The 27,501-nt window shown below is 38.7% G+C and overlaps 2 protein-coding genes across 6 annotated transcripts in view; one reads left to right on the forward strand and one right to left on the reverse strand.

Moving 5' to 3' along the window:
- Positions 1-128: 128 nt before the first annotated feature.
- Positions 129-5,352, reverse strand: zdhhc6 (zinc finger DHHC-type palmitoyltransferase 6). Of its 2 annotated transcripts, none has more exons than XM_058621464.1 (11): positions 5,266-5,352; positions 4,148-4,689; positions 3,941-4,032; positions 3,181-3,340; positions 2,935-3,093; positions 2,688-2,741; positions 1,809-1,976; positions 1,596-1,637; positions 992-1,137; positions 858-904; positions 129-768 (listed from the first exon to the last, which is right to left on the reverse strand). In XM_058621464.1, the coding sequence occupies exons 2-11, from the start codon at positions 4,412-4,414 to the stop codon at positions 668-670; spliced, it is 1,236 nt and encodes a 411-aa protein (XP_058477447.1). In that variant the 5' UTR covers positions 4,415-4,689; positions 5,266-5,352; the 3' UTR covers positions 129-667. The 2 variants fall into 2 exon arrangements, with proteins under 2 accessions (XP_058477447.1, XP_058477446.1); XM_058621463.1 differs by having other exon boundaries at positions 992-1,140; positions 5,266-5,351.
- Positions 5,353-5,516: 164 nt separating this feature from the next.
- The window catches only part of vti1a (vesicle transport through interaction with t-SNAREs 1A), a 108,271-nt gene continuing 86,286 nt past the window's right edge, over positions 5,517-27,501 (forward strand). For 3 of the 4 annotated variants that reach the window (XM_058621466.1, XM_058621469.1, XM_058621467.1), the window contains exons 1-4: positions 5,518-5,717; positions 10,133-10,191; positions 11,091-11,201; positions 25,807-25,884. In XM_058621466.1, coding sequence (XP_058477449.1) covers positions 5,624-5,717; positions 10,133-10,191; positions 11,091-11,201; positions 25,807-25,884 — 342 coding nt within the window. In that variant the 5' untranslated portion in view covers positions 5,518-5,623. Of the gene's footprint in view, positions 5,718-10,132; positions 10,192-11,090; positions 11,202-25,806; positions 25,885-27,501 lie in introns of all 4 variants that reach the window. The other variant, XM_058621468.1, reaches the window with a different exon arrangement.

The following is a 27,501-nucleotide window of genomic DNA, read 5'->3' on the forward strand; positions in this document are numbered from 1 at the left end:
GGTGGAACAGTGAAAATGCCCCTGCAGTGCAACTATTAAAGGATCTTCTTTGTCCATTTTCTTGACAGTTAACTGTGATCATCTTAATACATCTTGAATTTTTAGCAAACAAAGACTGATGCACACAATGACTTTTGAAGATTTTTTAATTTTCAATTTATAACTGTGAGGCCAACAATTTGTTTTTACAAAAATAAAAAAAAAAAGAAGTTGAGTGTTATCTCTGTACTGTAGAAAGAGTTGCATGATGAAGCCCTAGGGTCAGCTGGGCAGAGGCATTGCATAAGTAGCAAAAAAGGACATCAACCAGTAAATACAACATATTCAAGTAAAAAGTCATGTAATCACAACAAAGTTACATAAAAGCCTGGCGGCATTTATTGGAAATTAAGACTCTTGCTGGGTTTTACTTTTGGTCAGAGGAGCTGAACTGAACGCATAAGACCAGTCTTTCTCATGAACTTTCAAGTCTATGATAGCAAAGTGCTACTTAAAAAATTCAAGTTGGTACTGAAATGTGATCAATTTCAATCAAAGTATGCAATTGTTGATGGTGAGCCTGCAGTATCAGGCATGACATCTTCAGTGGGTGTATGTTCATGAAAACAGACTGACACCTCATGTTCAGTTTCACTCCCCCGCTCTACATAAAGCCAGGTGAAATATATTAATTTACTTTCTTTTCGCTGGTGCTATCACTGGCAGCTGTGTCATAATGGCACTTCTCCACACATCGCCTTGGAAACCATCCCCTCACACGTTCCCCAACTGGAAGCCAGAACAGTGAAAAAAGGTACCATTAGTGTGAATGTATAAAAAACATAATTCAAACATCATTCAGTCATTTTCAATTTTACCTTTCATGTGCTCCTCGCTCAAAACTTTGTCTCCATACATCCACCATCTAAAGAGAATCAAAACAATTGTTTGTTTTAAATCATTAATTGGAAGAATATTCAGTGAGTCTGTATTTCTGTGTGGACCAACTTACTTGGTCCCACGGGTGGCGAGGATGGTTTCCCCCTTGCTGAGGGGGATCCTGGGCTCCTCTGTGCAGGGAGTTCTGAAAAAGGTTTGGAGACCCTTGCTGAGAGGGCAGCAAGCGCCATTATAGTCCTCCACTGCTCGGTACTGGACCTGCTGGCCACATCAAAAAAGAAATATGATTATTCTACCACTCTAATAACAACTATCTTGTAAAAATATGTGTGTTAATAAAGTTAAGTCTTTAACCTTATTGCATTTAAACATCTGACATTCTGTAACATTTTGTTCAACCAAACAATGCTGCCAATAGCTACCCTGAATATGTACTCTTATCTTTATTCAGACCATCATGTTTGACAATGCAGTAGACATCTTACAAGCTCTTTTATTGTGGAATAAACATTGTAGGAACTAAAAAGGTGTTTGAAACAATGATGTGAATCATCAGATATTGAGGAGCAAATGGAACTTTTCATAGATTATTCTCTGTTTAATCTCCACCTTTTCTCCCAACATCACACTCAGGTTTAAACCTGTTCTTGTTTGTCTGTTCTTTGTGGAAATTAACACCACACAAATGTCTCAACGCGGATTTGGCAGATACTTACACTTCTCACTCGTTTGTCAGCTTTCTGTTTCAGTTGCTCAATCTGTTTAGAAGGGAACAACACAATGTCACTTTTATCTCTCTGTTTAACACCAAATATAGCATTAGATTCAAGTTAATTTATCACTTATCATGAAAAGACAGTCAAGTGTACACATGAGGCGAGAAAATGACAAAGCAAAAGTAGACATGGAACAAATAAAACACAACCCACAGTTAAGGTGTGCTGGTGACACTTGGGATGGACTGGCCATTCTGTGCCGTCACCCTTGGGCATCCCTGACCAAGTGAAGACTTGCTTGAAGTTCAGCCAGCGGGTGCCAAGGTCATAAGGGAAGATGAACTCCTCCCCTGTTTGGTAGTGCTGTATTCTGTCTTTGGCCTGGGGAAAGAACACAGTGTGTGTCAGTGGGATCAGATGAGTGGCATCATGTTTCTGTAATCAGCGTGGGACATTGTATGATCCTGGTAATTCAAGTGACATAATTTCAAGCTGCAGTATGTAACTTTTGGATATTATTATTCTTGTTGATGTTATTTTATTTATTAAATGTATTATTATTATGCCTTTGTTTGGTCTTTATGAACAGATATGATGCTACATAATGTGTACACTGTGTCTGTCATTTGAAACGTGACTCCACTAAGCAATACTGCCAGACCTGAAAGAGGGGAGTGTTTGTGTGCATACAGCAGCAACACAGGGGCAGGTGGTAGCAAGAAGTGTTTATCCCATCAAACTGATGAAAGACCAGCTGCTTTGAGCAGGACAACTCATTTATTTTCATAGACACATCTTTGTGTTTTCAGACAAAATCCAACCTGATTGCAGCTGTCTCACTTCTCTACAAGAGCAATGTTCAATGTTAATCAGCATTGTGTGGACTCATTTGACAAGGGTTTGAATCTAAACAACATTTGTTTATATTTAAAAGTTATGCACAAATCCCAGAACAAGGTCAGACCAAGAGGCAGATAATTAAACATGTTAATTATAAGTCCTTAACATAGTCATCCTAGTTTGTTGTACTGATCACACAAGCATTCACCCACCTGAAACCACATTAACATTACAATAATCATATAATCTGACCTTTTCCTCGATCCAGGACTCAATTGAGGTCTTGTTTCGAAGGATGACTTTCATCTGAAAAGAAAAGACTCTTTCATTATCAGAAGTAACTTGTTTTGGAAAAATAGTTAATTTGTTGTACCACAGATTTCTCTTGAATACTGGGGCAATGTGAAATGTAATATTGGACAAGCTCACAAGACAGATTGTGGCTTTGCAAAGTAAATATTGAAAAGATTATGTTAGTGCACACTAATTAAAGATTCACCTGTATGACAAAAAGCATGCCAACAGAGATAGAGGTACCCAGTGCCAGGCCTAAGGCAAAGAGTGTGGCAGCAAAGGCAGGCACACTGAAGGGCATGATGGGCTGGAATTGACGCACAGCACTCATGTCAATCTTCACAGTGCTCCACCCAAATGATATCTGCAGCAAGGACAAAGAACACAGTTAAAAATGTCTGATAACTTCAGCGAGGCCATTTATATCATGGAGCACTGAGAAACTACTGACCCTTTCGTACAACTGCGTATACATGGTCATTATGAAGATGATGGCGGCGTGTGAGCAGCCCAGAGGAGCCAGCACAAGGAAGCTGGTGAAGTAAGCATGGTTCAGGTGTCCGCAGCAGTTGTTGATCCAAGGACAGTGGTGGTCCATTTTCATCACACACCTGTGGGAGGGGAGGCAGAGGAGGAGAGGAGTGCTGGGGGAATTGACTGGTTGTTCGGGAGGACATAGAGTGACAAATTCATCAGCAGGCCACACTGCTTTTTCTTTTTTTAGAATAAAAATACAGATGACTGATGGTCCATGTGAAAGATCAGTATATAATCATTTCAAATTTTAAAGAGAAAGTTTTACCTTGAAAGGCATACTGGGGTTCTGTATGATTGTCAGTGTTATGTGCAATGTGTGTTGATAACAAGAATTGAAGTGTGCACTTAAAAAGGCCACAGAGATACTTCACAGCACTGTAAGCATAGAAAAACACACACACACACGCACACATTCTGCCACTTATACTACACATATACCTATGCATACTCTGTTAAATGATACATGTTCTGTTAATCTGTATACATAACTATATTTATATTCTGTATATACTGCTCATACTCTACCCATTGCCCCACTGTACATACTACAGCTATATAGACCATTGTTTTGCACTTTATTATATTTATACTTGCTTTTTTTGATGAACCAGAGTACTGTCTTACTCAGCACAATAACAATAAAGTTGAATAATTTAATTTAATCTAAAAAATACCTGTTACACTTGCGACAGTGGTGGGATCTGGGGGGCTTGAACCCTTGGCACACTCTGCAGTACTGCAAGTACTGGGCATCCAGTTGCTTCTCCTGTTTAAGAATAAAATCAAAATTTTGACACAGCAATCTAAACAATAGAAATCTACATTACACAAACTGCTCTAGTTAAACAAATATGAAGATAGTGATAGATTTGAGTCCTTACTGGTCTCCAGCCAAGAGGGATATATCCAGGTCCAACAAACATAGCATTGAAGTAGTTGTAGAGGATGAGAACAGTCCAGTTGATGAGCATGATGAAGTTAATGTTACCTCCTGTAGTGTCTAATGGCCAGTACCAGATAATGGAGTCCAGAATGGCCATTGTGGAGCATATAGCAATGACGGACAAAGCTATGACTGGGCCCCAGTGGCATAATCTCCGTACCTCATGGAGGTTCTCAAATGTCACAAAGGTTGACAGGAAGTTCATTTTTTTACCACACAACTAGGTCTAATATTCTTGCTTTTGATGAATGAAATGTATTGACTAGACTTCAGTAATGTGTTAATTATTTCATTTGCTATCTCATAGCAATGAGTAAGATGCACATATTTTTCCCTTTCTTCTGAGTACTCGACAACTGGTCTGGTCTTGAGTCACTGGGGCGCTTCGTGTCCCATTGCTGCTGGTCCTGGCAAAGAGCGGCATCCTCTGCTGTCAATCTGGGGAGCACGCTATCCTTGTGACAACGTCAAAGTCCCCATCTGGAGGCAGACAAGAAAAATCACAACAATCAGCCATCCATCTGACACTTTGATAACATATAGTATATTTGCAGTGAAATAAAGCCAGTGAGCTAACAGTGCTTCTATTTATCTTGAAATATCGAATAAATCTATTAATTTCACATAAACCTTATCTATGAGCACAATGAATGCAAGTGACCACGCTTTCCAAACATCCACAGTATTTACAGCACAGCGTCAAGCTTGATTAGCTTGCCATTCCAAGCTAATTTGAATCAATAATTGACCAAATACGTGTTACCATAAGCACTGTCCATAAACAAGGTATGACAGACAATGTTTGTTTCAGTAATCGACATGGCATTATACCCGCCTTAAATTTAAACTGTATCAATTTTAGCACCATCGCTAACAGTAAGCTAGCTTCCTCACCAAGCTGTCAAGACTAACGTACCGAGCTCGTTGTTGCTGCAAGGTGTAAATAAATAAATAAGGCAAACAGTGTGTAGGGAGGATATCGCAAATAACCTCTTGTATGTTTACATGAACGTTTCGAATTAATAGATAATAGAGATGACATAATACATGACAAACCTGGTCACTTCCTTGTTATTTTTCTTCTGTGCATGAAGCGGAACCTTTTTCATGGTGTGTCAGAAATTGTTACCCTCAAGCTCCAGCTCGAGACACTCATTTGTTTCAGCAATTTAACTCTTAGTTTTTACGAAAAATAATGAATTCACTTCAGACACACAATAAAAAATAAATACCTTTAACGCGAAAGAATATTTCCGTCCACTTGCTGAACATTTTGCGTTGTCATAAAAAAAAAGAAAATCCAAATCCACGCCGAGCACATTTCACTGCGACTCAAGGAAGGAGCTCCATTCGAGCCGTGTTGTTATTATTCTGAGCTGTCAGCCACAAAGCTAACTAAACTTAATAAGCAGTCATGTCTTCAGACTTCGAGACCTACGAGCAGGACTTTGCCACCCTTACAGCAGAAGTAACTAACAAAATTGGCCGAATTCCCAAACTCAGTGGAGGTAAGGCAGCTGTATTTATTATCTGAAAATGCCTAGCTGGAGCTAGCTGCCAAGCTAACCGCAGATGGTGTATCTTAATATTTTTGACATTCTATTAATATATGACATTTTGTATTGGCGGAATCGTTGCAGTAAGTGGTGGAGTAGCTACAGTGTTATTTTAGAAATTATATATATATTATTATGTATAGGTGTGTAGGTAAGGTACTTTTGTACCCAAGGTATTACATATATTAACAGTTGAGATGAGACGACAACTGATGTTTCTGGCCACTGCCAAAATAGTTCATATTATTTAAGATTATTCAGTTTTTCATGAGTAAACATCAAATAATTATAACACAGGAGCTCTGCCATATCATTGTTTTACTGGGTAGTAAGTGCTGCCACCTAATAACGGAGTTAGCCTTTTTGCTGACTTGACTTTTCAAACAGGAAAACACAGGTGAAAACAATCATGTTAATCATGGCTGCGTTTTATTTGTGTGCTGTTCATTTTTTCAAACAGGAAAACACAGGTGAAAACAATCATGTTAATCATGGCTGCGTTTTATTTGTGTGCTGTTCATTTTTTCAAACAGGAAAACACAGGTGAAAACAATCATGTTAATCATGGCTGCGTTTTATTTGTGTGCTGTTCATTTTTTCAAACAGGAAAACACAGGTGAAAACAATCATGTTAATCATGGCTACATTTTAATTATGTGAATGTTTTGGGATTGGCTCACAGGGACACCTGATCACTCCAGGTGTGAATGAGTTTGATGCTCCTCCTGGCCAATAAATGTTTGAACAGGTTCCACTGCAGTGACGGTGAAAGACTATATGTGGGTATAAAAAATGGATGGAAAGACGTAGCAGGGACGGCATTTCAGATTATATGTAAATATGTCAGAATGACCAACTAAATGCCTTTAAAGTTCTGAATACAGGGGGTTTCTTCTTAAAAATTGCTCATGTTTTATACTCGATCAGTTTAATTTCCATATTGACATAGCTAAGTTTCTTGTAGAGCATGCATTGCAAAGAGCATTTTCTAGTATAGATAGTGGCTGTCTCTCAGGTTGTTAATGGATATAAAGTGACCGTGGATGTTCTAAACAATATGGAATGCAGTAAGGTCTTATTGATGTAACTTACTTTAAATCAATAATCCAGAGAGCATATAGATGCAGCAGCAAAACCATGCGACCGTGTTTTAGATTTATTAATGGCTAACACTCACAATGCAAGAAGGATGTGGTAGATCACATGTCTCCCATTCATTACAGCACAGCAGAATGTGGACAAGTCATGTATGTCTTCTATGGAGATGAGGTCGTAGGGCTAATATTATTTTGATTCACCGTAAGACAAAAAACTTTCATATTTATCCACAATTGAAAAAAATACAGAACATCAGTTTAATACACTACTAATACTACTTTCACAATACACAAACTTTTTTGAATAGATATTAAATGAATTCATTCTGCACGTAGGCCTGTGTTTACAGTCAGACACTGTATTCACACATTAAATTTTTTTTGTTTTTTGTTAAAAAGTTTTTGGGTTTAAAACATCATCACCTGGGCGTCAACTAGGCTTTTGCTATGCGAAACACAAAGTTACATATTTTTGAGATATGCTTAAGTGATGAGCATCAATATTTTGCACATGAACCACTGCAACTGTGGTTTGTGGCTACAATTGTATTATCTACATCAGCTTACCTCATGCTAGTTTTTATTTTGATTGCTTCCATCTCTTACTCAGGTTTTTTCAAAGGGCACTGTGTCTCACATAGCCTCAGTTCCCTGAATATTTCTGGTTTGCTGGCGTCTTTGAAGATTCGTGGCAGCTCATTTAATTCCACAGAGTAATTCCACATTGCTTCCTCTTGCCATCTGTTAACAGTGTCAGTGTAAACTCATTTGAACATGTACAAAGCCAGGAGTCACTCATAGTTGTTGAATGTTTTCTGTCACCAACAGAATAGTTTATGGTTGAATTTCACATCCCTTCCCTCTTAGGGTTTTATTTTATGCTTCTTTAAAGACCTGCTTCCTGAAGTGGTGGAATTTTGCCTGTGGTTGAACAGCCCTCTTTTTAATTTATTAATAAAGAAGTAGACAAAGGGCTTTTGTTATTGCCCTCAAATGTGCACAGTTGCTGATAATGACCAAGGTTTGTGGGGGAAAAAAGTAATTGACTATCTTTATTCATATAATAGTCAAATGAATGTGTGTTTATTCATTACCATCCTCCAAAAAGATTCAAGCAATATTTAAAGAAGTCAATGAAATATGATTTTTTTTATTATTATAAATAATGTTTTTTCGAACACTATCTTTTATTTTCTTACTTCTGTGTACAAAACTCACCCTTCCATCAGCGGGTTGAGTTTTTGGTAAAAATCCATACATATTTCACAGGCCTCTGGCTTGGAGCAAGGAAGCATCATATCATGAATTGCCTCTGGCTGTTTACTGTGTAAGTTGTGAGGTTGGACATGGGATTTAAAATAAGGTATAGTGCATGGTGCTAAATAAATGAGGATTTACAATTTGATTTGTAGATCAAAGTTGTGTTAGCTTTATATTTAAGTGATTCAAAATGTTGAAAGTTTTCTGCTGATATTCTGAAAAAAAGAAGAAGCCTTAACTGAATTAGCGATCTCTTCAAATATATAAAGGCTGTCTTTTTCTATTGATCTTGATTATTTAGGTTTAGATGTAAGAAGGACCTTTGCAGCAAAAAGACCAGGGTTTGCGACACAGTCTGAACAAGGGCTTTTATGCATGGAGTTTTCATGTTCTCCCCGTTTGTGTGCATGGGTTTCCTCTGGGTTCTCTGGTTTCCTCTCACAGTCCAAAAAAACATACAATTGTCCATAAGAGTAAATGGCTGTTCATCTCTATATGTTTGCCCTGCGATGGACTGGCAACTTTATCCAGGGTGGATAAAGTGGAATGAATGAATGAACGAATGAATAGATGGTGAGATTTAAATGAATTAGAATAACATTAGTGCCCTTTTACAAAAGAAGAATTTCACAATAGGTAAAACTGAGCTAAAGTGAGCTTCAGTGGAATGCATAGGGATGCACTGGATTCATAAGTATGCTGATTTATTTTGAAAAACAAACTAATAAAACATTTTATTCTGATGAGCACACTGGAGCCCCATTTAGACATCATTAATGTTATTAGCAACACATATGCTTTCAAATGTCTTCTATGAAAATGGCTTTTTTGTCATTTATCTAAAATAAAATAAATTAGGACTTTTACAAATATTTTAACTACTGTATCTCCTTCTTTTCTTCTCTCCTTTATTTCTTCACCTTTTATGAGTTTTAAATAAAGTTGCAGAGCTTTTTTGTATATTTTTGCATCAATGGGAGATGATTCTGTTGTGTTATTCACATTCTGTTGTGTCTTTGTCCTGAAGACTGGGGAAATTCAGTCTTTACTCCATAATTCTTTACTACACATTTGTGAATTTTTTCCACACACTGTTTGCCACTGTTTTCTAACATATATTATGTATGAAGAGGAGAATCTCTGCATTTGGTTCACAACACACAAATTGTATGTTTATAGATGGCATGTGGTGATGATAGAAAATTCTATGATTGTGTGCATATTTTTTCATTTATTCCAAACCAGGTTTTGATTAATTTTCTTTCCCCTTTTTTAAAGATATTTTTTGGGCTTTTTGGGCCTTTATTAGACAAGACAGGGAAGTTTGAAGGGTGGAAGACACACTGCAAAGGACCAAAGGAAATTTGGCCACTGCAAATAGGGCCCTTTGCCCCATAAGGCACCAATATTTATTGTTCCTATTATCTTCTTGAAAATACATTTGTTTAATGATGCTTGATTGTTAAACAACCAAACCTCTATGCTACCTATGGTTGACTTTCATTGTAAAGAACCAAGAACAGTCCCTGTATGTACAGACATTGAGTGGTGTTTTGCTGCCTTAAATAACAGTGGAATGAACTGTAGTTTTTGTGCATCTTTGGAACTCTTGCCAGTCCTAATGAATTTCAGTGGATGATGTTGAAGAGCAGCCACAGGGCGAGGTGCAGAACAGTATGTTAGTCATTCTGAGTGGGCCTCATACTTCTGGCAAGTGAGCAAAGATGACACCTTCCTTCCCTTTGAGTTGGCATGAGGTGTCTCTCCGCTCCTCAACTGAAACCAACAAAAGCCTCATAGATGCCAATAAATAAGAGACATCAAATGTTGGCTTGTCGCATGGAAAGAATGTGTAAATATATCTTCAAATATGTCCTTGTGTGTTGTCTTCTAGTCTCTTTCTTTCCCTTTCCCTCGTCTCTTCCTCTGTTGTGGGGGAGTTGGTTTGTTGTCATGAATCGCTGTTTCTCTGTCAGCTGATCAATATGTTGCTGTTTTTTTCCCTTTCAGAGGAGAAGACGCAGCTGGTTCTAAATGTCGACAAACAGCTCGAAGAAGTCAGAGAGTTGGTATGTCTTTGATCACTAATTTTCTCCTCTTCCCATTTCCTAAATAATGAATTTGTGCAAAGGGGGGGGAGACCATTTTCACTGGCACCAGACAAACAGCACCTGTATTATCCTGGTGCTGACATGACACACACAGACGTGCACACACACTTCACATGGCGGTATGGAGGCTTCCTCCTCACATGATTGCTTTACCGTAATCTTCTTTTAAGTGACACCCCTATGACACATTTCAAGCCATTATCTTGAGGGGGGGAGTTTTCATGTTGGTGTTTAAAAATGAGCAAAATCACCTGACAGAGACAAATTGTTGTTGCAGTTGTCTTGTAATGTCACAGTGATTAGTTTCCTCTAAATCTGCCACAGAGAGTCCTGTCGAGCCACACGTCAAATTTACTTTTACTTAATTCACTGTGACATTTTTGGGCCTGTGTATGCTGCTGCATTGAAGACTCCCTCATATTTGATTTTAAATATATTTCCAGAAAAGACTTCCTTTACAGCAACTTTTTTGTCACATCAGAGTGACATTTGCAGGAGGCATGTTCTTCTTACTGACTCATTACAGTGGTCTTGGGCCTTTGTTTTGTCACATATTGTATATTGTTGTGAGACTTACACAATGCGTTGTTAACAGAAATGTGTCGACGATGGGAGAAATGTGTTCATGAATAATGAGGCCTAGATTGTTTTTAGTATCTATTTAAGTGCTATGAAAGTGATTATAATACTCATTTCACCAGGTTGATTCCATGACATTTGGATGTAAATTCAAACCATGTCAGTTTTGGAATGTTTTTTTTATATTCAGAATAATTTTTATGGTGATGAAATTGAAGTTTGTATTTGTCAATTTTTGAAATGTTTGTGAACTGAAGTGGGTAAACTGTGGGTTTCAGCTGGAGCAGATGGACCTGGAGGTGCGGGAGATTCCCATCCAGAGTCGAGCCATGTACAACAGCAGACTGAAGAGCTACAAGCAGGAAATGGAGAAGCTCGAGAAAGACTTTGTAAGTACTTCAACTCTTTATAGAATCTTTAATTGTCAGTAAAACATTGTAGTTATAATGTACACCATTTACATACATCCACTGATCTCTCAACCAAACTCTCACCCTCACATGCATGCCCACAAACTTTTTCACACAGACAGACTTGTGCTGAAGCTCAGTGGTGTTTCCACAGATGTTGATTCTTAAAGTTTGTATTTGAACCTGCAAGTGATGCCTATCGAGAACAGGTTGTGTGTGTGTGTGTTTTCGCTGCAGAATCTGGCCTTGTTTAGAAATTCATAAATCACCTTCACTCTATGTGTTGACTTGATCTCAAGCCTATATCAAAGCTTGATGAACAATACAGTCTTCTGGGTCACTTTCTGTTCGTTCACATTGTTTGGTTCCAATATTTTTCAAGGTTGTTGCTTCATCAGTAACATGATAGAAATAAGTTCAAGTTGTCCGTTGTAAGCAAAGTAATTAGTTGCCTAAATATCTTAAAAATAGTTTTGTATTCAGCTCTTTGCCTCGCAAAACAGATATCTTAAATGATATCTTTATTTTTCTCTTCTGCTTTTATACTCGTGTGATAATAAACCCATTGTGAAAATCAGTTGACCTTGAGTTTGAGAGTCCTTCCGCAAATCGAAAGTGAAATGAATCAACAACCTCGGATTAGGTTTTTACATACGACTGAAGTGGATTTTTTTTGAAAACTATTAAATAAATTCACTAAAGGCTGACCTGGGATAAGAGCAGCATGTAGAGTTGTTATTTATGACATGTCATTGTGGATCCTTACTACTGGATTTCTGTCAAATAAAACCTGAGAACCTTGAGGGTACGATTTAGTCTTCTTCTCAAATGTTAACTTTTTCTGTTTTAATGGCGTATTTGTTGTTGAACGGCAAATGCTAGAAATAAATTATTTAAGGAAATAGTAGTACTGAGTCAAGTGGATTTTTAAGATGCACAATTTTAGACAGAATTGGAAGTGTAATGTGGTTTTTGTTTGTTCTGAAATTAAATAAATGTGAGATTAATGTTGTGAGAATCCTATGTGCACAAAGATGATACTCTCAATATTCTTATAAACATTGTATATGATCGTGCTGCAAATTTTAATCTGGGACTCGTGTATCTCAGCATTTTGTGTCTAATACTACTAATACATAGTTTTCCAATTGTCAATGACTGCATTGATAATTGTGATGATCTAATATCATTAATCCCCCTTTATTTGTGTTTTCAATTAGAAATATATAACCCCTTTCCACAACCCTCTAAGCCCCACTATTCCAAAATCAGAACAAACAAACAGACTTCCCCAAACAAGCCGTGTGTGATCTGGTAGCTCACCATTGAGATGAGCTAACTGAGGTCACAGTCGAGTCTCTATGCCAAGACAGTTTGCTTTTATTCAGCATGAGCATTTAATTGGCTGATGATTAATCTTGAACTTTTCTTCTCCCCTACCTTACCGGCTAATCGTCAAATAGCGATCACCTGCTGTGGCTGATATTGGTGCATATTTTTATGACTTGCTATTTTATACCTGGTGGTGTGAGGCCATATGTGTTTCTTTAATCCTTTAAAAGAGCTTTGAGCTCCCTCTATTCAATAAACATAATTCTTTCAAAAATTGCTGCATTCTTGACAGGTGGTAAGCGAGTACTGTATGTGAGATGGCCTACAATGTGGAACTGCGGTAGCATAAAAAATAAAAAGAATACTGGCTGTGACTCCCCAGTTTGACAGTCATTTTCAGTTTTACACCTCCATGTGTGGTTTGGTCGGATCAGTGTACATTAAAACTAAGATTATCCACTTCGCACACTGACATCCAGGATATCTGGTCTCCTGTAAATCTTAGCCGAGTGTTCAGAAGGTAAGAACCTCAGCCCCCTCAGGTGTGCCTCAGATGTGCCAAATGCTATACCCGAGCTCAGCCTCTCACTTCCTGCAGGCCTAGGGAGGACATGACAGTGGTAGTGGGAAAAAAGGCAATCTCCTTTTCTTTTTAATGTAAAAAGCTCTGGCTTTGTTGTGCTTTCTGTGGATATCAAGGCCTTTCCTCTCCCTCACCACCCATCACTCCCAACCCCACCCCCTACCGGCCTCCCATGGGTGTCTCCCCCCCTTAACCTGCTCTCTCATCCTCCCATTCACCCACGGTTTGAAGTCTTTCTACCACCATGTGCCAGCTTGAGACCTCATTCCTGCTCATTCCAGACAGGGCCTGAGTCAACCTCTGTAACCCAGCCATTTCATCCAGGAAGACTACTTATCACACAGGCATCCCAGATGTGTATATACTGTATGAGATTCAGCTGTGTTGCTTTAGGTGACAGCTTCATTGCAATAATGGAGGGGACAGTGAGAGTCAGGGTCACAACAAGTGGGCACTGTAGCAGTAAAAGGAATGACAAAAACATGTTGGAGCAAAAATTTTTTGAAAATCCTTCTTGATGGACTCAGCTTGTTAAGTTATGGGGAATGCATGACTTTTAGCAGCGGCTTTGATCAGGCAAAGACAAAGCCTAAAGTAAGCTTAATTTAATGAAACCTATCAAGTAACCAGAGATAATGGGCCATGCTTGGCCTGTCCCAGTGGGGAATGTGGGGACCCGCACATGTCTACTGTGTCCCACAAAATACAATCTAGTTTTGACAGACGCTTACTTTATGTGCGGTGTGATGAGATGTCAACCTTCCATTTTTGTCCTGTAATCTCATAGTTGCTTCTCTTATTATCATACATATGTTTTGTACCAACGTCCTTCCTTTCTCAGCCTTTAAAATTGTTCTCAGTCTTAATTGCTTTATTGATTTTAATATTAGTTTAATCATTTAAGTACATTATTGTTTTCAGCCATCTGTAAACTTATTCTATTCAGCCTAATGATGAAAAACTGAAATGGAAAGTAATTTTAACAATCTTTGTGATGATAGTTTTTCATTATTAACTAACAAGCAATAATCAGAATAGATAGTAAAAATAAGGAGGAATTGCAGCCCCATGGTCATTATCTTATTAATAATTACAAACTAAACCAAGTTTGTGCTTATCATAAACTCAAAATTTTAAGTGTATTGTGGATATAGGGATATGACATCCCTATATCCACAGTATATTACAAATTTTGAGTTGTCTTGAGCTGTAAATATTGATATTTAGAATTTATTTATTTATGTTTGCCTCTTAATTGCGCTTTACAAATGATCCTGCCAATGTTGCTTTTCCATGTGTATCAACCTCTACGCCTCCTGCGGGCAGTACTTGTTGTGGTTGTGTGTCTCTTTCTACAGCAGATGGCGGTATTGCTCTAAGCATTTTCTTCTACTTCATATATCTGCCAAGGACAATTTTGGACACATTTACAAATTCCTTTGCCCCTCTTATGATATAAGTGGAATTCCATTTATACCATAGCTGACCTCACACCCTTTATGCTGTGTAATTGATACAAAAAATGACTTGTCCTTGTGGTAAAAATACATGTGATACAAAGCACCTTGAAGAAGGCTGCATTCCGAATGTGCTCCATGTAATATGTTCTCTTTGGTTTGCCTCTGCCCAGCTCCCTGTGCTCTGAAAGTTAATTAAGAAAGTAATACAAAATATGAATGCAACCGTTACCTTGTGTTCCAGGAGGTGAGCTCACTTTTTATTGTCATTTCAGCGGCTAAAGCACTTCTCGCCCAAATGTTGGTTTTTGTTTTCAAGGATGCTTGACTCTGATAAAGGTTAATTGCTTGTAATAAAATATCAAGCTCTACCCAATTAATATTGTTCAATACTTTATATTTTTATGTCCTTAAGTGTGGCTCCACGCCAGTATTGGTCAAGGCAGTTTTGATATTCATTTGCTGTGTAATTACTTTTTGATCACTGGAGATGGATTCATTTGCTGTATTCTGGTTTATCAAGGACCACGGAGATGTCATTCATTACCAGACATCAGTGTTCTTTTGAAATATATGTGGTGTAATTACTCGTTTTTATGAGATTGGTAAAAATGTTGTCAAAGTACATAATGTGACATGATTCACAGTATGCAATACTATCAAACTTAACTTCTAAATAGGCCTATTCAGTTTAAATTATGATTCGATCATATCAACATTTACTCCTTTATTGATTTTGCAATAGTTGTTCCTACTTGTGTTGTATGATATTCAGTCACAAGGCCAACTGTCACATGAATACAACGTATCTGTTTATAATTTCTGTCGGTGCACTATTTACAGTCACGGTCAAGTAGGATTGCCTTTTTTTCTTTAGTGAAAACCTCCCATCTCTGCTCAGAGAGATAATTCATTCATTTCCAAAGCCAACCTTGAAATATTGAACAATTTATTTTCCAGGTACACCCCAGTGAATGGATGAAAAAAGTGATAATTCTTATTTAATTTTGTTAAAAGTTTTTTTTTCCACAAATATCAGTTTCACAAGTGGTTATCAAATGACCTTCTAGAGACAACTTGAAATTTAGTGTTCAGTTGAAGCTGACACTGAGTGCTTTTATTTGTTGAATTAAATCTTTTTAGGCAAAAACCTGTAAATGAAGAGACCGTGTTCGACTAAGATGTGGAAAATACAATAAGTATAGGATAGTTAGTTGATGATCACATTGATTGTCTGTTACACGGCTACATTCCTTTCTGTATCCGTCTTGAACTAATTAACTAAAGCTGACAGGTTTTTATTTGGTCCCCCATTGTCAGAATAAACATGTTGTAGTAGAAGAATAAGAAATGAATGACTCTTGACTTGGCACTCACAGCTCAGGCTGCATGTTTGAGTTGTAAGAATATTTAAGAAGTTTTCCTTGAGCCGTTCCTTTTTCTGTTTCCAAACCCTGGAGCTATTTGTTGCATCCGCTTCTGAGGGTCATGTGTAATGTGCTCAACATTGGCAATGAATTAACATTTTCTAAGGTTTTTGAAAAGCAGTATAAAGTATACAGTATTGTTTCCAATGCGGATGCTCTCTGCTCTGTAGGTTATGGAGTTCAGTGATTGAACTGTTATTTCCTCTTTACTCTACATATACTAATATCTTTTGTGTTTTTGAGAGCATCCTGTGACTGTAAGAAAGCCAAATAGATGAAGATGAGGCTTCTCCTCAGTTAGTTACTGCATGAATTTTTGAAACATTGGTGGTCTCAGACGATTAAAGGTTGTGGAGACCGTTCAACTTGGCTGACAATGGTCATACAATCGTTATTATGTTTGGCACAATTAGCAACCTAAAACCAAACACAAGAGTTTGCAAAGCCATACATGAGATAGTTATGTTTCTGTCTTAAGAAGCTGTGACATCAAATGCTGATCATTATATTCAGGTTTTGATGGGAGATTTTCGTAGCACTGTACTTCCCATTATAAATGTGCCTCGTTGTAATCCATCTTGAGGAAACAACATGACACACCTTACACAACATTAGATGGATGATAGACAGTTGAAATCGCCTTAGGTTGCCTTGGTTTGCATGTTCTTATTTATCACAGAGGAGTAAAGACAGACTGACTCTTTTCATGGTTTGTTGTTTAACAAGTCATCAATGACACCAAAGTCTGATTACTCATAAAAAGACTCAATAGACATGGATTTCCCCTAATTCTTCTTCATAAGCCCAGTGCATATTTCTCTACTTATGAATATGTCTTTCAGTTGAAAGTTGTACAGTGTACAGTATGTCTCTTTAAAGTCATTTGCAGGTTCTTGACATCAGTTGCTTTTCCTTGTTTCCTCTATGGCATTTAATGTTGATTAGCCTGTTGTCACTCATGTTGAAACCATTTTTTCATGGGTTTGATGGTGTCATGGTGGCAGTGGGTCAAATCTTGGTCAAAGGACAGCTCACGAGAAGGAAAATAGAATCTGTTGTTGAGATGTGCAACATTATTACAGTCTTTGTTTGACAAGGAAAAAAATGCAGGAACAAAAAAAGAGTCTGATTTGGCAATAGTTTGAATTATTGGAGAGATTGACTCACAAACCAGCTTCAATGAAATATACTGCTTGTTTTATACTGATTTACTGATCAATAATCAATAATTAGGAGTAATTACAGTGAAGTCAACCACATATTGTAGTTGAGCTTTACTGGGTTGGTCTTAAACAGACTTCAACCTTCTTTTCCTGTTTTTAGTGCACTTTTACATGAACAATTTTAAGTAATTTATTTATAGAAATTAACAATGTTAGCAATTTATAAAGTGGCTGGCACTAAATTTTATAGAGAAAACTATAATTTGTTCTGAAACCAAAGTTATCAAATTGCAATGTAATGTATTTGCATTAGAGTATACTGTAGAGTGGTTAATATTTTGATAGTGTCATGTAATAATGCTCCATTACATTAAAATCTATATTGAACCAAAGCGTCACTTAAAGTCGTCACAGTATCTGTCAGAAAATCACATTCAGTTATTTGTCCACACATTGTTCAGCCCTAACAAAAACCATGCTGCAAAAACGTGGTGTTCCTTTTACTTTTTTTTTTTTTTATTAGAAGTGTAAATTTATGTCAAAGAAATATGTTTACCAGCATTTTAAGTGCTGGATTCCTGACGGAGAAGTAAGCATCCCTTCATTGTCATTAACATGGTGAGTTCCTATAAGAAATTTGTAAGCAGATCAGCGTCTTCTCGCTCTCTGTCTCTTTATGTTGACACTTGTCTACATGGATGGTATATCTGCATTATGCCTGGAGCACAGGTTTTTCCTCTCTTTTTTTTTTTTTGTTGGTAGTGTGCAAATTTGGCCGTTATCCTTCCATGCAATCGTTTCCTCTCTCGCTTATCTCTCCTGGTCCCTCCAAAGTCACGGGACTTTGACAGCGATCAGTATAACTTTCAGACGCTTGTCTGGCTGAGTCTGCCATGAAGCAAAGGCCCTCCCAGGTCCCCTCACTGTCCTCGGGGCTTGTGTGATTGAGTGACTTGAGTGTGTGGGGGCCAAAGATAATAAGGGGGAAAATATAAAGACATGGGGCGATGATATGATAACACCCCCTTCCTCCTCCCCCCTCCTCCCTCTCTTTGCTCCCCTTTCCGCGTCCCCATCACTTTTTCCCTCTGTTCCTCTTTCTGTCCTACCCCCGGTTTCCTTGCACCGAGCCTGTCCCACGCAAGAGTGTAAACCAGAAGTGACATGTGACACCCACTCCCCAGTGATGTGCTGACAAGCGGGTACTAGAATAGGTGACAGTGTTTTCTTTTCTTTTTTGCCAGACTGGCTTAAGTATGGTGAGAGGATTCATGAAGTATTTATGAAATATATTATGAATCATTGGCTCTGTGTTTTTTTTTCCACTGTATCTCAGGCAGTGGCATTTGCTTTTTAATAAGAAAGCCTCAGAGAACTGAGGCAGAGCTCTTAACACTGCATCTTTCCTTGTTTTTTAATAGTTAAAGCTCCATGTTTACACATGTTTTAACCCCTGCTCACACCGCCTTCACACAAACAGGCACACACACTCAGACACACAATTAAACAGAGTTTCTTTCTCTCATCCTAAGTGTTTCTAATGAGCGAGTGTGCCAGAAAGAAAGAGAAAGTGTTTTTGCTTTCAGCGAACAACGATTTTGCCTTTTCTTGGGTGTTTTTGAAGCCTGCAGTGGATTCTAGCTGTGGCCTTGATCAGAATTACATTGTGGAAGATGAATTAAGGATTTCTTTTTTCAATTATCCCAGAGGTTGGCCACCATTAGATCATGAGCCTACTCCTGCAGTGAGACTAAACTCTTTAGTTTTGTTCCCCTCATCACCATAGAGCACTTGTTTGTTCTGCATTGTCAAGCTTTTTGTTTTATTATCTTTTGTATGTTTTGTATTCAGAAATTATCTGTTTCACATTACATCCTCTGCAGTAAATGCTTGTATCAAATGGCCAAGAAATCCTGATCTGATGAAAAAAAAATCAGTTGCCTTTTTAGAAATAAAATCTAATTATTCATTTTCGTATTAGATTAATTTATCCATGTAGCTCCTAGTTTATGCAAATTTTTCTTTTGAAACTGAACAGCAACTTATTGTTATTTGGCAATTACTGTACTGTTTGTTTTTGGGTTAAATAATATTCCTACTCCATTTTACTCTATTAAATCTTAATAAGTCTCTATTGCCCTTAGTTATTTCTGATAATTTTTTGAACTTGGGTTGTAAATTCCAGTACAAAACCCGTAGACTCCCAGGAAACGGGTAAGTGTATTGGGAAGTTCAGGAGGGCACATGTTGGGAGAGCTTTGGAAAAGGGCCTGACTGGCCTCATCAGCATTTGAATGTGTTCTGGCTAGTGAAATAACAAAGTATACATAAATATATAGAGATAATGATCTGGCTAAGTCCCTGTGTGTGCTGCTGTATTCTTATGCTAATAAGCCTACTATTCAGCACCAACAATGGTCACATTACCAGAAAAGGCAAAACACTGAAGAAGATAGTCTTCTCTGTGCGTGTCCATTGATGGGTGCATACACGCACACGCTCAGCAGGCCCGACTCCTCTCCCTTTGTGTCTAGTTTTTTTCTTTTTTTATTACATTTTTCAATTTTAGATAACACTCCAAGAATAGACATCAAACAAGAGCAAATCATAAATCGAGGTCAGGAGAGAGCCTCTTTCCAAAGCAGAGAAAGGGTTAAAAGTGAAGGTATTTCTTTCTTTAAAAAGGATGGGAGGACTGATAGGAGAGGAGCTCCTCTCAGCAGAGGGTTCAGTGAACCATATGTAGGTAGCCACAGGCTAATGGGCCGGTTGGTCCCTGGCTTGCCAGGTATCCTGCAATGCACCCTCCCCACCACCACCACCACCCCTCCACACACACTCTCTCCTCGTCATCCTCCAACACCCTTCCCTCCCACCTTCACTCTGTGAAAATCCCTCCTCTACTTTCCTCTAATCTCACCTTTTTCTGTGGTGCTGACCCGGGGAGGTCCACTTTATTCCCCACTGCACGCCAGAAGCCAGCGTTGTGATCGGAGCCTGAGCCCCTGTGCCGGTTCCCTCTCTCCTCTCCTCTACTCTCTCCTTGCCCCGGCTGCCCGCCTCCCCGACGGCTCTGCTCTATTGATTTACTCCTCCAACCAATGCTGTCTGTCTCTGTTTTGCACCACCAGCACCTCGGTCCCTCATCTCTATAACCCTCCCTCCTTCCCCATTTTCTCTCTTTTCCTCTGTCGATGTCTTCTTTCTTTTCATTTGTTCTTTCTGTCTTCTTCCCTGTCCCTTACTACACAACCATGGGCCAGGGGAAGGGAGAAAACCTGATGGAAAATGAGCAAAGGAAGGGGGTGTGATAGGGGATACAAGACCTTTGATTTTTCATTAGAAGCGCCTCCATATTTTAATATTGGGTTTAATCGGGCCCTCGTGCCTTAAAGAAATAACCACTGAGAGATGATCCCTTGGCCTTCAAAAAGTATATGGTGCTTCTTCAATCAAAGCCCTCCTTGAATTTGCTCTTTTGTTTGGTGTTCCCCCCCCCCCCCCACACACACACACCCCACCGTGTCTCTTGGCCTCTCACTATGTGGGTACAGTCGTTAAGCTTATTGACTGATCTTGGCTGTAGTTAGCAATAGAAATGACTTTGACAGGGAAATACACTTGCAATATCACAGAGCCACAAGCATGAAAGAGCCCTATTGGAAAAGTGCACTCCTCCACTGGCAGACCCCCTTAGTATTTTCCCACAGAGATAAGGTCTTGTTTACATGTGATCAAATGTGAAATCAAATGATAGAATAGGTTCAGTGATTTAAAAAAAAAACAAAAAAAAAAACAACTGTCCTTCAGTCACCTCTCACCTGTTCAAATTTATTTATCACCTCGTGCTTTTTGATCATTCACTTTTATTTGTATTTTCAACAACGGCTTTAGTGAGACTGCTTTGGTTTTTTTTCATGGAACAGGAACACAATGCTGTTTGCGTATAGAAGCCACCAAAGCGCCAACCTGTGAGCTAATGAGAGGCCACATGCTGTTATCTAAGGCACCAGCTTCCCCACCACTGCTGCACTTTTATTAAGGGAGAGAACACACACCAGGCTACCGTTCACATATGTCGCGCGTGTTCGTACGCTCACCAAAGGAGGTGTCCCCGGGATGCAAAGGCTCATAGAAGGCTCAGACGTACATACAGTAACCCTTGTGCACACATTTACTCAAAATGCACACACACACACACACACACACACACACACAGAATAGACAGAAGTGGAGGATTCGATTGCACCAAAGACCACAGTTAAACAAAGGCACAAATGACACCCTCCTGTGACAATCCCAATTGTAGCTGCTTGCTTTTGTCTGATAAAATATCAAATGCATTGAAAAAGAGCACTTACTAAATTGAACAACCTCTCCTCATTTATTTGTGTTAAAGAGAAGACGTTATACAACAGTTTGTGTGTTTTTCTTTGTGTCAGCTGTGTGTGTCAAACCCCTGCTAAGCACAGATGCATTATTTAAGATGCTGTTGTGATACTTGTGCCTGCTTAAAGGTCTCGGCTTCCTTTTAACGTCATGCGGCATCAGTCCACCTCTGCCCCCACTTGGGGATACCAGAGTGGACCTGCTGGCACAGGCCCACACATCACCTGGGAAAATATCACAGCAGGAGGAGGGAAGGAAGTGATGCAGATAACCTTTGAGTTTAGCACACATTCTTGAGAACACAGAGACATTTTAGTTTTCCCCACTCCATTTTAATGCTTGCTTTATGCTTTTGTATTCTATAGTTTTTATAAGCCTGAGAAAACAAAACAAACAATAAAAAAACTAAAAAATTGTTAAGTTTGAAGCAGGACATATACATTTATTGGTCTAAATTTGAAAATGTCCTCCTGGTGAAAAAGCTTGAAATGGAAAGCAGAATTGTAAATTGAAGATGTTCAATTACTCCTCGTGCTCTGCCACCAGCTGTGTGTGCATGACGAAGAGCAAAAGCTTTGGAAAAGTGGAAGGAAAAAGTGTCTGCAGAGGAACTTCAGGGCCCCTTCATTACACTCTGCCCCTGGGTATTTTTTATGCCTTTTATTTCCCATCTAATGAACTGTTTACATTTTTCAGCTTCCCAGGCACCACAATTATTTGCTTTTGTCCTTGTGTCACTCGCAGCGCTGGTAAAAAAGCAGGGAGGAGAGTTTGAGGGCATTGCAATGTGTATACATAATATCAGTTTTTTTATTTTAATTACTGTGATTTATTATTTTGTTTCCTGTCCCTTACAAAGACAATAATTATTCGTTGCTGGAATTTCCTTTTTTTTAATACCATTAGTGTTCCAGAATTGTGCTAAATTAAATTTTTTTCTACTATGGAAGAACCTAAAAAGCAATGTTTATCTGGACATTATACAGTATATATATCTATCTATATATATCTATCTATCTATATATATATATATATATATATATACATCCTCAAAAGAAATTGCATACCACAGGGAAGATCCATTTATCTGTTATAATTAAATAAGTATAATTTGTTGCTCAGAGGATTATGCCAAACTGATTAGCATATCTGATATGAATTGTTATGCATGCATATGTAATTACATTTTGATGGGTAAAGAATTGTTTTTTTTTTATCTGTCTGCTATCCATGTCAACAGAGGTAAAACGTGTGTTTTTGACAGGACAGCAGCACCTCCATCGTCGCATTTGATGGGATGCGTAGAATTAAAGGCAGGCCACTTTGCATAAAGTTAAGATGTACCTTTGTACTTTTCACTCGTGCCTCTGGGAATAGAAACAAATTCTCACCCAAGATTAAAAAAATGACAAAAGACAGACCTTTCAAAAGGATATAAAAAAACAGGTTTTTTTTCTTTCCTGAGAAATAAGGTTTCTTCTAAAAGTTCTCATTCTTTTAACTATTACAAAGCCTGATTAGTTTTGTGTTCAGATGCAGAGCTCAGTCTCCATATGCTTTAAGAATAAGGCAGTTTCTGTGCATTTCCTTTTTAGAACTTGGATCTGACATCTGCTTTTCTGACCTCCAGAGCGATCCTTCTTGGCACTTTTTTGCCAAGCATTCTAATTTTTATTCAGAAATCTCTAACACAGCCAGTATTGTGGGTAGTCACAGATGTTTATGTTTTTCATCAAATAGGAACACAGTAATCATTCAGGAATCGGTTGTTTTCCAGAGGGGAAATCCAAAAAGTGAAGTGTACACTGTACAGGGGGAGAAGCGGCAACACTTTCACTTCAATGACATTTTTCATTCTTTATACATTCTTTGTTATCTGCTCTGCTCTCATACGCTTCATACACTCATTTGTAACAAACAGCTATTTAGAAATACAAAAAAAACCCTACCCTCTGCATATGGTTTGAAGGCAACGTTAACATTAAAATCTGTGCTTCTCCCAGGCTTCCTCGTTTCAATTACTGTTGAAGTCATTTTTCCCCCTAAGTTGCACTGTAGCGCTTTAAGACGTAACTCAGCTTAAATGAAATATGTGGGTGTTTTTCCTCATTTGAACAAAAAAAAGAAGAGAAAAAAAAAGTGTTTACGTCTCTGTGCCTTATGTACAAGTGTACACGCTTATCTTTAGGCTTATGTTTATTGTCTTGTCTGGTTCTAATCAAATATGACAATTTCTTTAAACTTCTGTGAGCATAAAGCACAAATTGATTATGACACTTAGAAGAGAGGATTAAACATTTTTGAAATTTTGTGCATTGATGTCAGAGAGCACCATATCTGTAGTATTTATTTCAATCTTTGATAACTGAGGACGATGATTTAAAAGTAAAATCTTGTCAGCTTATCTTGATTTTCTGTTTTGATATTATTTCAAATTACCTCGAAATTATTTAATTTATTACAAAAAGACTTAAAACAAAACAGGTTTATATAAACTTCTTTAACAGCCGATTCTGACATAGCCCTCTCATGTAAAGGGTGTTGGGGGAGATGTTGTGTTTTGTTTGGTTCTGTGCTTCAGATTTTCTCCTTTACACACAGTAGGCGTTCTGTGGTGAGCTTAGGTCCCTGTGGTTGAGCATTGTTTGGGTGCAGTCTTTATCTAATGGGTTTTGTGGTCTGGGTCAATCAGGCCCTGCGTCTAGTCAGTAATTACTCTAGAGAACTGTGGCCCTCACCGTCACAATAATAACAGCCAAATCACATCAGCCATGACTTTCCACTCAGTGCTCCAGATTATGAGGAGAGACAAATAAAAAAAAAAATCAACTGGTTCAGTTGTGATTGAAACTTTGGAGCCAATCAAGGAACTTGATATCATCACTCTTGTGCTTAGAATTGGCTTTTTCAAGTTTGGTTTGTGTGCGTCTCATGGAAGGTAGCATCAAAGGCGCTCATGCAATAGCTTCTTCAAACTTTAACTGATAATAGAAAGATAGTGGGCAAAGGATACTGTATTTGAGAAAGGAAAAAAAAGTCCCCATCGTAATTGGTGTTCCTTCACTGATTCCTTGTATTTTTGTATTTTATTTATTTTGAGTTCAGGACGAAGTGAATGGGGGGAAAAAAATGTGTGGAGGAAACGTGATATTTTCATTCCTGTGCAGGTGTTTGTCTTTGATTTTTGCCCACCTCCTGCAGCCCACCTAGAAACCCTGTCAAGGCAGGGAGAGAAAGCGAAGGAGGCTTAGTAAACACTCTCTGTGTCTGCTGCTGGTGTGTATTTAGTATAGAGGGCATGCCAAGAGGCTGTTTTTCCATGGGTCGGGCTTCTGTAAACAAGCGGTACAGTGGCAGCCCACTCTTCCACAATTGGAGGTGGCACACTCTGAAGTGTGTATGAAAAGTGTGTGTCTCAGTGTTTGTCTTTTTGGACATGGCGTTCCCTCTTATTCTAGCCTATCTGGTGTCGAGAAAGAGGGAATAAGAAAGAGTTTGTATATTCTGTGTGTGTGTGTGTGTGTGTGTGTGGGAGAGAGGGAGACAGTGGCAACCCAAAATCCGATGGGCCGCCAATTGGTGATGAATTATTCTCTGTCTGAGTCTCAGCATTGGTGTTATCACAGAGGCTGCCACTGCACTGGGATGACAGCAGTGACAGCCCCCAGAAAAGATTTAGCGCTGACAAGTGATACTTCCTCATAATACATCTCCCTGGCCCTCTTCCCCTGTCCTCCTGTTCCACAGCCTCTCCATGCACACACACGGGGAGGTTTTTCATCCCTCGACTTGTATTTGTTTAAGTGGGCAGGGTGAGGTGGAGGGGGTGTTTTTGCCACCACTTCTGTGGCACAAGTGCACAAGGTACAGTAGATCACCTCGCAAGAAGGCTTGGGCACAAACCTAAATATGCCTGTTGTCAGTACTTGGTGTTCGCTCTCTTTCTCTCCCTTCCTCACTCTCTCTCACACACTCACACACACTCACACACACTCACACACACACACATAGAGAAAGAGAGAAACCGAATCGCACACAAACTGTATGTGTATGACTCCGTTTGTCACCGAGTTCCATTAGGGGGCTCTCGTGCTTAAGGGATGTCTGTTGTGTTTTTGCATCAGCAACAGCACTAAACCATATTTCCCCCATTTGTTTCCTTCTTTTGCTCTCTTCTCTTTCTTCTCTCTTTTCTCCTTTTTGTCCTTCCTCCTCCTCCTCCTCCCTCTGCAGAAAAGGTCACGCATTGCCTACAGTGACGAGGTGCGCAACGAGCTCCTGGGGGAAGACGCCGGCTCCTCTGAGAACCAGGTGAGTTGCTAATCAGGGGCCCAACCCAACACCAGTGTGGGTGGCTGACTGGCCCCCAGGGTGAGGTGGTGGGGCCCCTCACTGGGGCCATTGAGGGCTGAGACCACAGCATTGTCACCAAGTCATGCGGAAGGAATACTGTTTAATGCAAAGCTGGGCTGCCAGTAAGTGGGCTCAGGGAATGGGACCAGTGTGGCAGCCCAGATTGAGACTGACACACAAACACACACAGAAATGCACACAAACATCAACACAAATGCACAATCAAGTACAAAATTCATTCCAAAAATCCCAGCCTCTCCACTTCAACCACCTCACAGCTGTTCTCCAGCTGGGTTTGGACTTAGGTTTTGAATAGAACCTCCATCCTCCACTAACTCACACACATGCGCTTGTGCACACACGCAGAATGTAGACGCTCTTTCGTCTTTTTTTAAAACTCTCAGGGTGGTGAGAACAAACCCGCACAATGCACTCAGAAAGAATAAGGACACGGGTTCTCTTATTTTTCACAACTGAAATCTCTTGGTGCCTTTTACAAATAGTAATTTAGTGCTCATATCATATTCATGTGTTGATTATTAGCCTTTAATTAAAACAAATCTATCATCATCATTAAATCCATATTCTATTTATTTCATGTTCTTTTTTTACAGTGGTATGTTTAGATATTTTAAAATCAATTGAAAGCCTGTTCAATTTGAAGAATAGAAATACGTAAACACCTAATTGCAATTTTCCATTCATTGTCAGCAATGCCTATGATTCATTCACATTAATAATATGGCCATGTAAATTAAAGTCTTGATATGTGATGTTAATGGCCCAAAATGTGCCAGATGTTTTTTTCCGACTTCAGATGTTTTGTATAAATGTTAAAGCTGCATCAAAACAACAGGGCATCGACGGATTCAGCAAACACTGTTTCCACATTTAAAAAGCACTATTGCTCACCTACACAGCTGCCACTCACATGCAACCACTTTCAACCATGACCAAACGTCTTTTGACTAATTATATATCGCCTTTTAGAGTTGGCTGTCAACTTGCCGGGGTTACTGTGTCTCAAGGCACAAACATAATCACACACTCGCATGCAAATAAACACTTTGCATTTGCAGACGTGCATACTGAGACAAAGATAAATACTCAAATGCATATTTGCACATTTAGTCCCACAGTGCTTCAAGGGAGTGTGATTCACAGCTAAGGCAAGCTAAATAAAGTTGTCTGTTTTTATTTTTGAACATTTCCCTATTACCATTTCAATGGCGACCCATGAACCACACATCTTACAAACATATGTATCTCAAGCCAAGATGTGTAATTGATATGCATATTCCTGGCAAATTAGTCAGACACAAAAGTGACTGTGACATTTTCTGCACAAGTTGGAAGGAAAGCTGCTGTCAGAAATGTCACGTTAGAGATAGTGATGGCTTCTATCAAGATATTGTCAAAGACTGAAAGGAAAGTAGCATATTTAATTTAAGGTCTTAGTTTATTTTCTTTACTACTAAAAGTAGTATTTATTTATGTTTTTGGACATTTACTGTACAATTAAGTGGACATATACAATTGTACATATTATAATAATATGTAATGATTTATAATTAT

The sequence above is a fragment of the Solea solea genome, chromosome 21 (genome assembly GCF_958295425.1).
Source record: "Solea solea chromosome 21, fSolSol10.1, whole genome shotgun sequence".
Taxonomy (NCBI): Eukaryota; Metazoa; Chordata; class Actinopteri; order Pleuronectiformes; family Soleidae; genus Solea; species Solea solea.

Bases quoted from the DNA above. Each gene is read 5' to 3' on its own strand.
- zdhhc6 (XM_058621463.1), bottom strand. From the start codon at position 4,414: ATGAACTTCCTGTCAACCTTTGTGACATTTGAGAACCTCCATGAGGTA. The intron at 1,977-2,687 runs GTCAGATTATAT...TTCTTTCCCCAG, and splicing joins AGTCCTGGATCGAGGAAAAG to GCCAAAGACAGAATACAGCA. The intron at 905-991 runs GTAAGTTGGTCC...GATTCTCTTTAG, and splicing joins CTCGCCACCCGTGGGACCAA to ATGGTGGATGTATGGAGACA.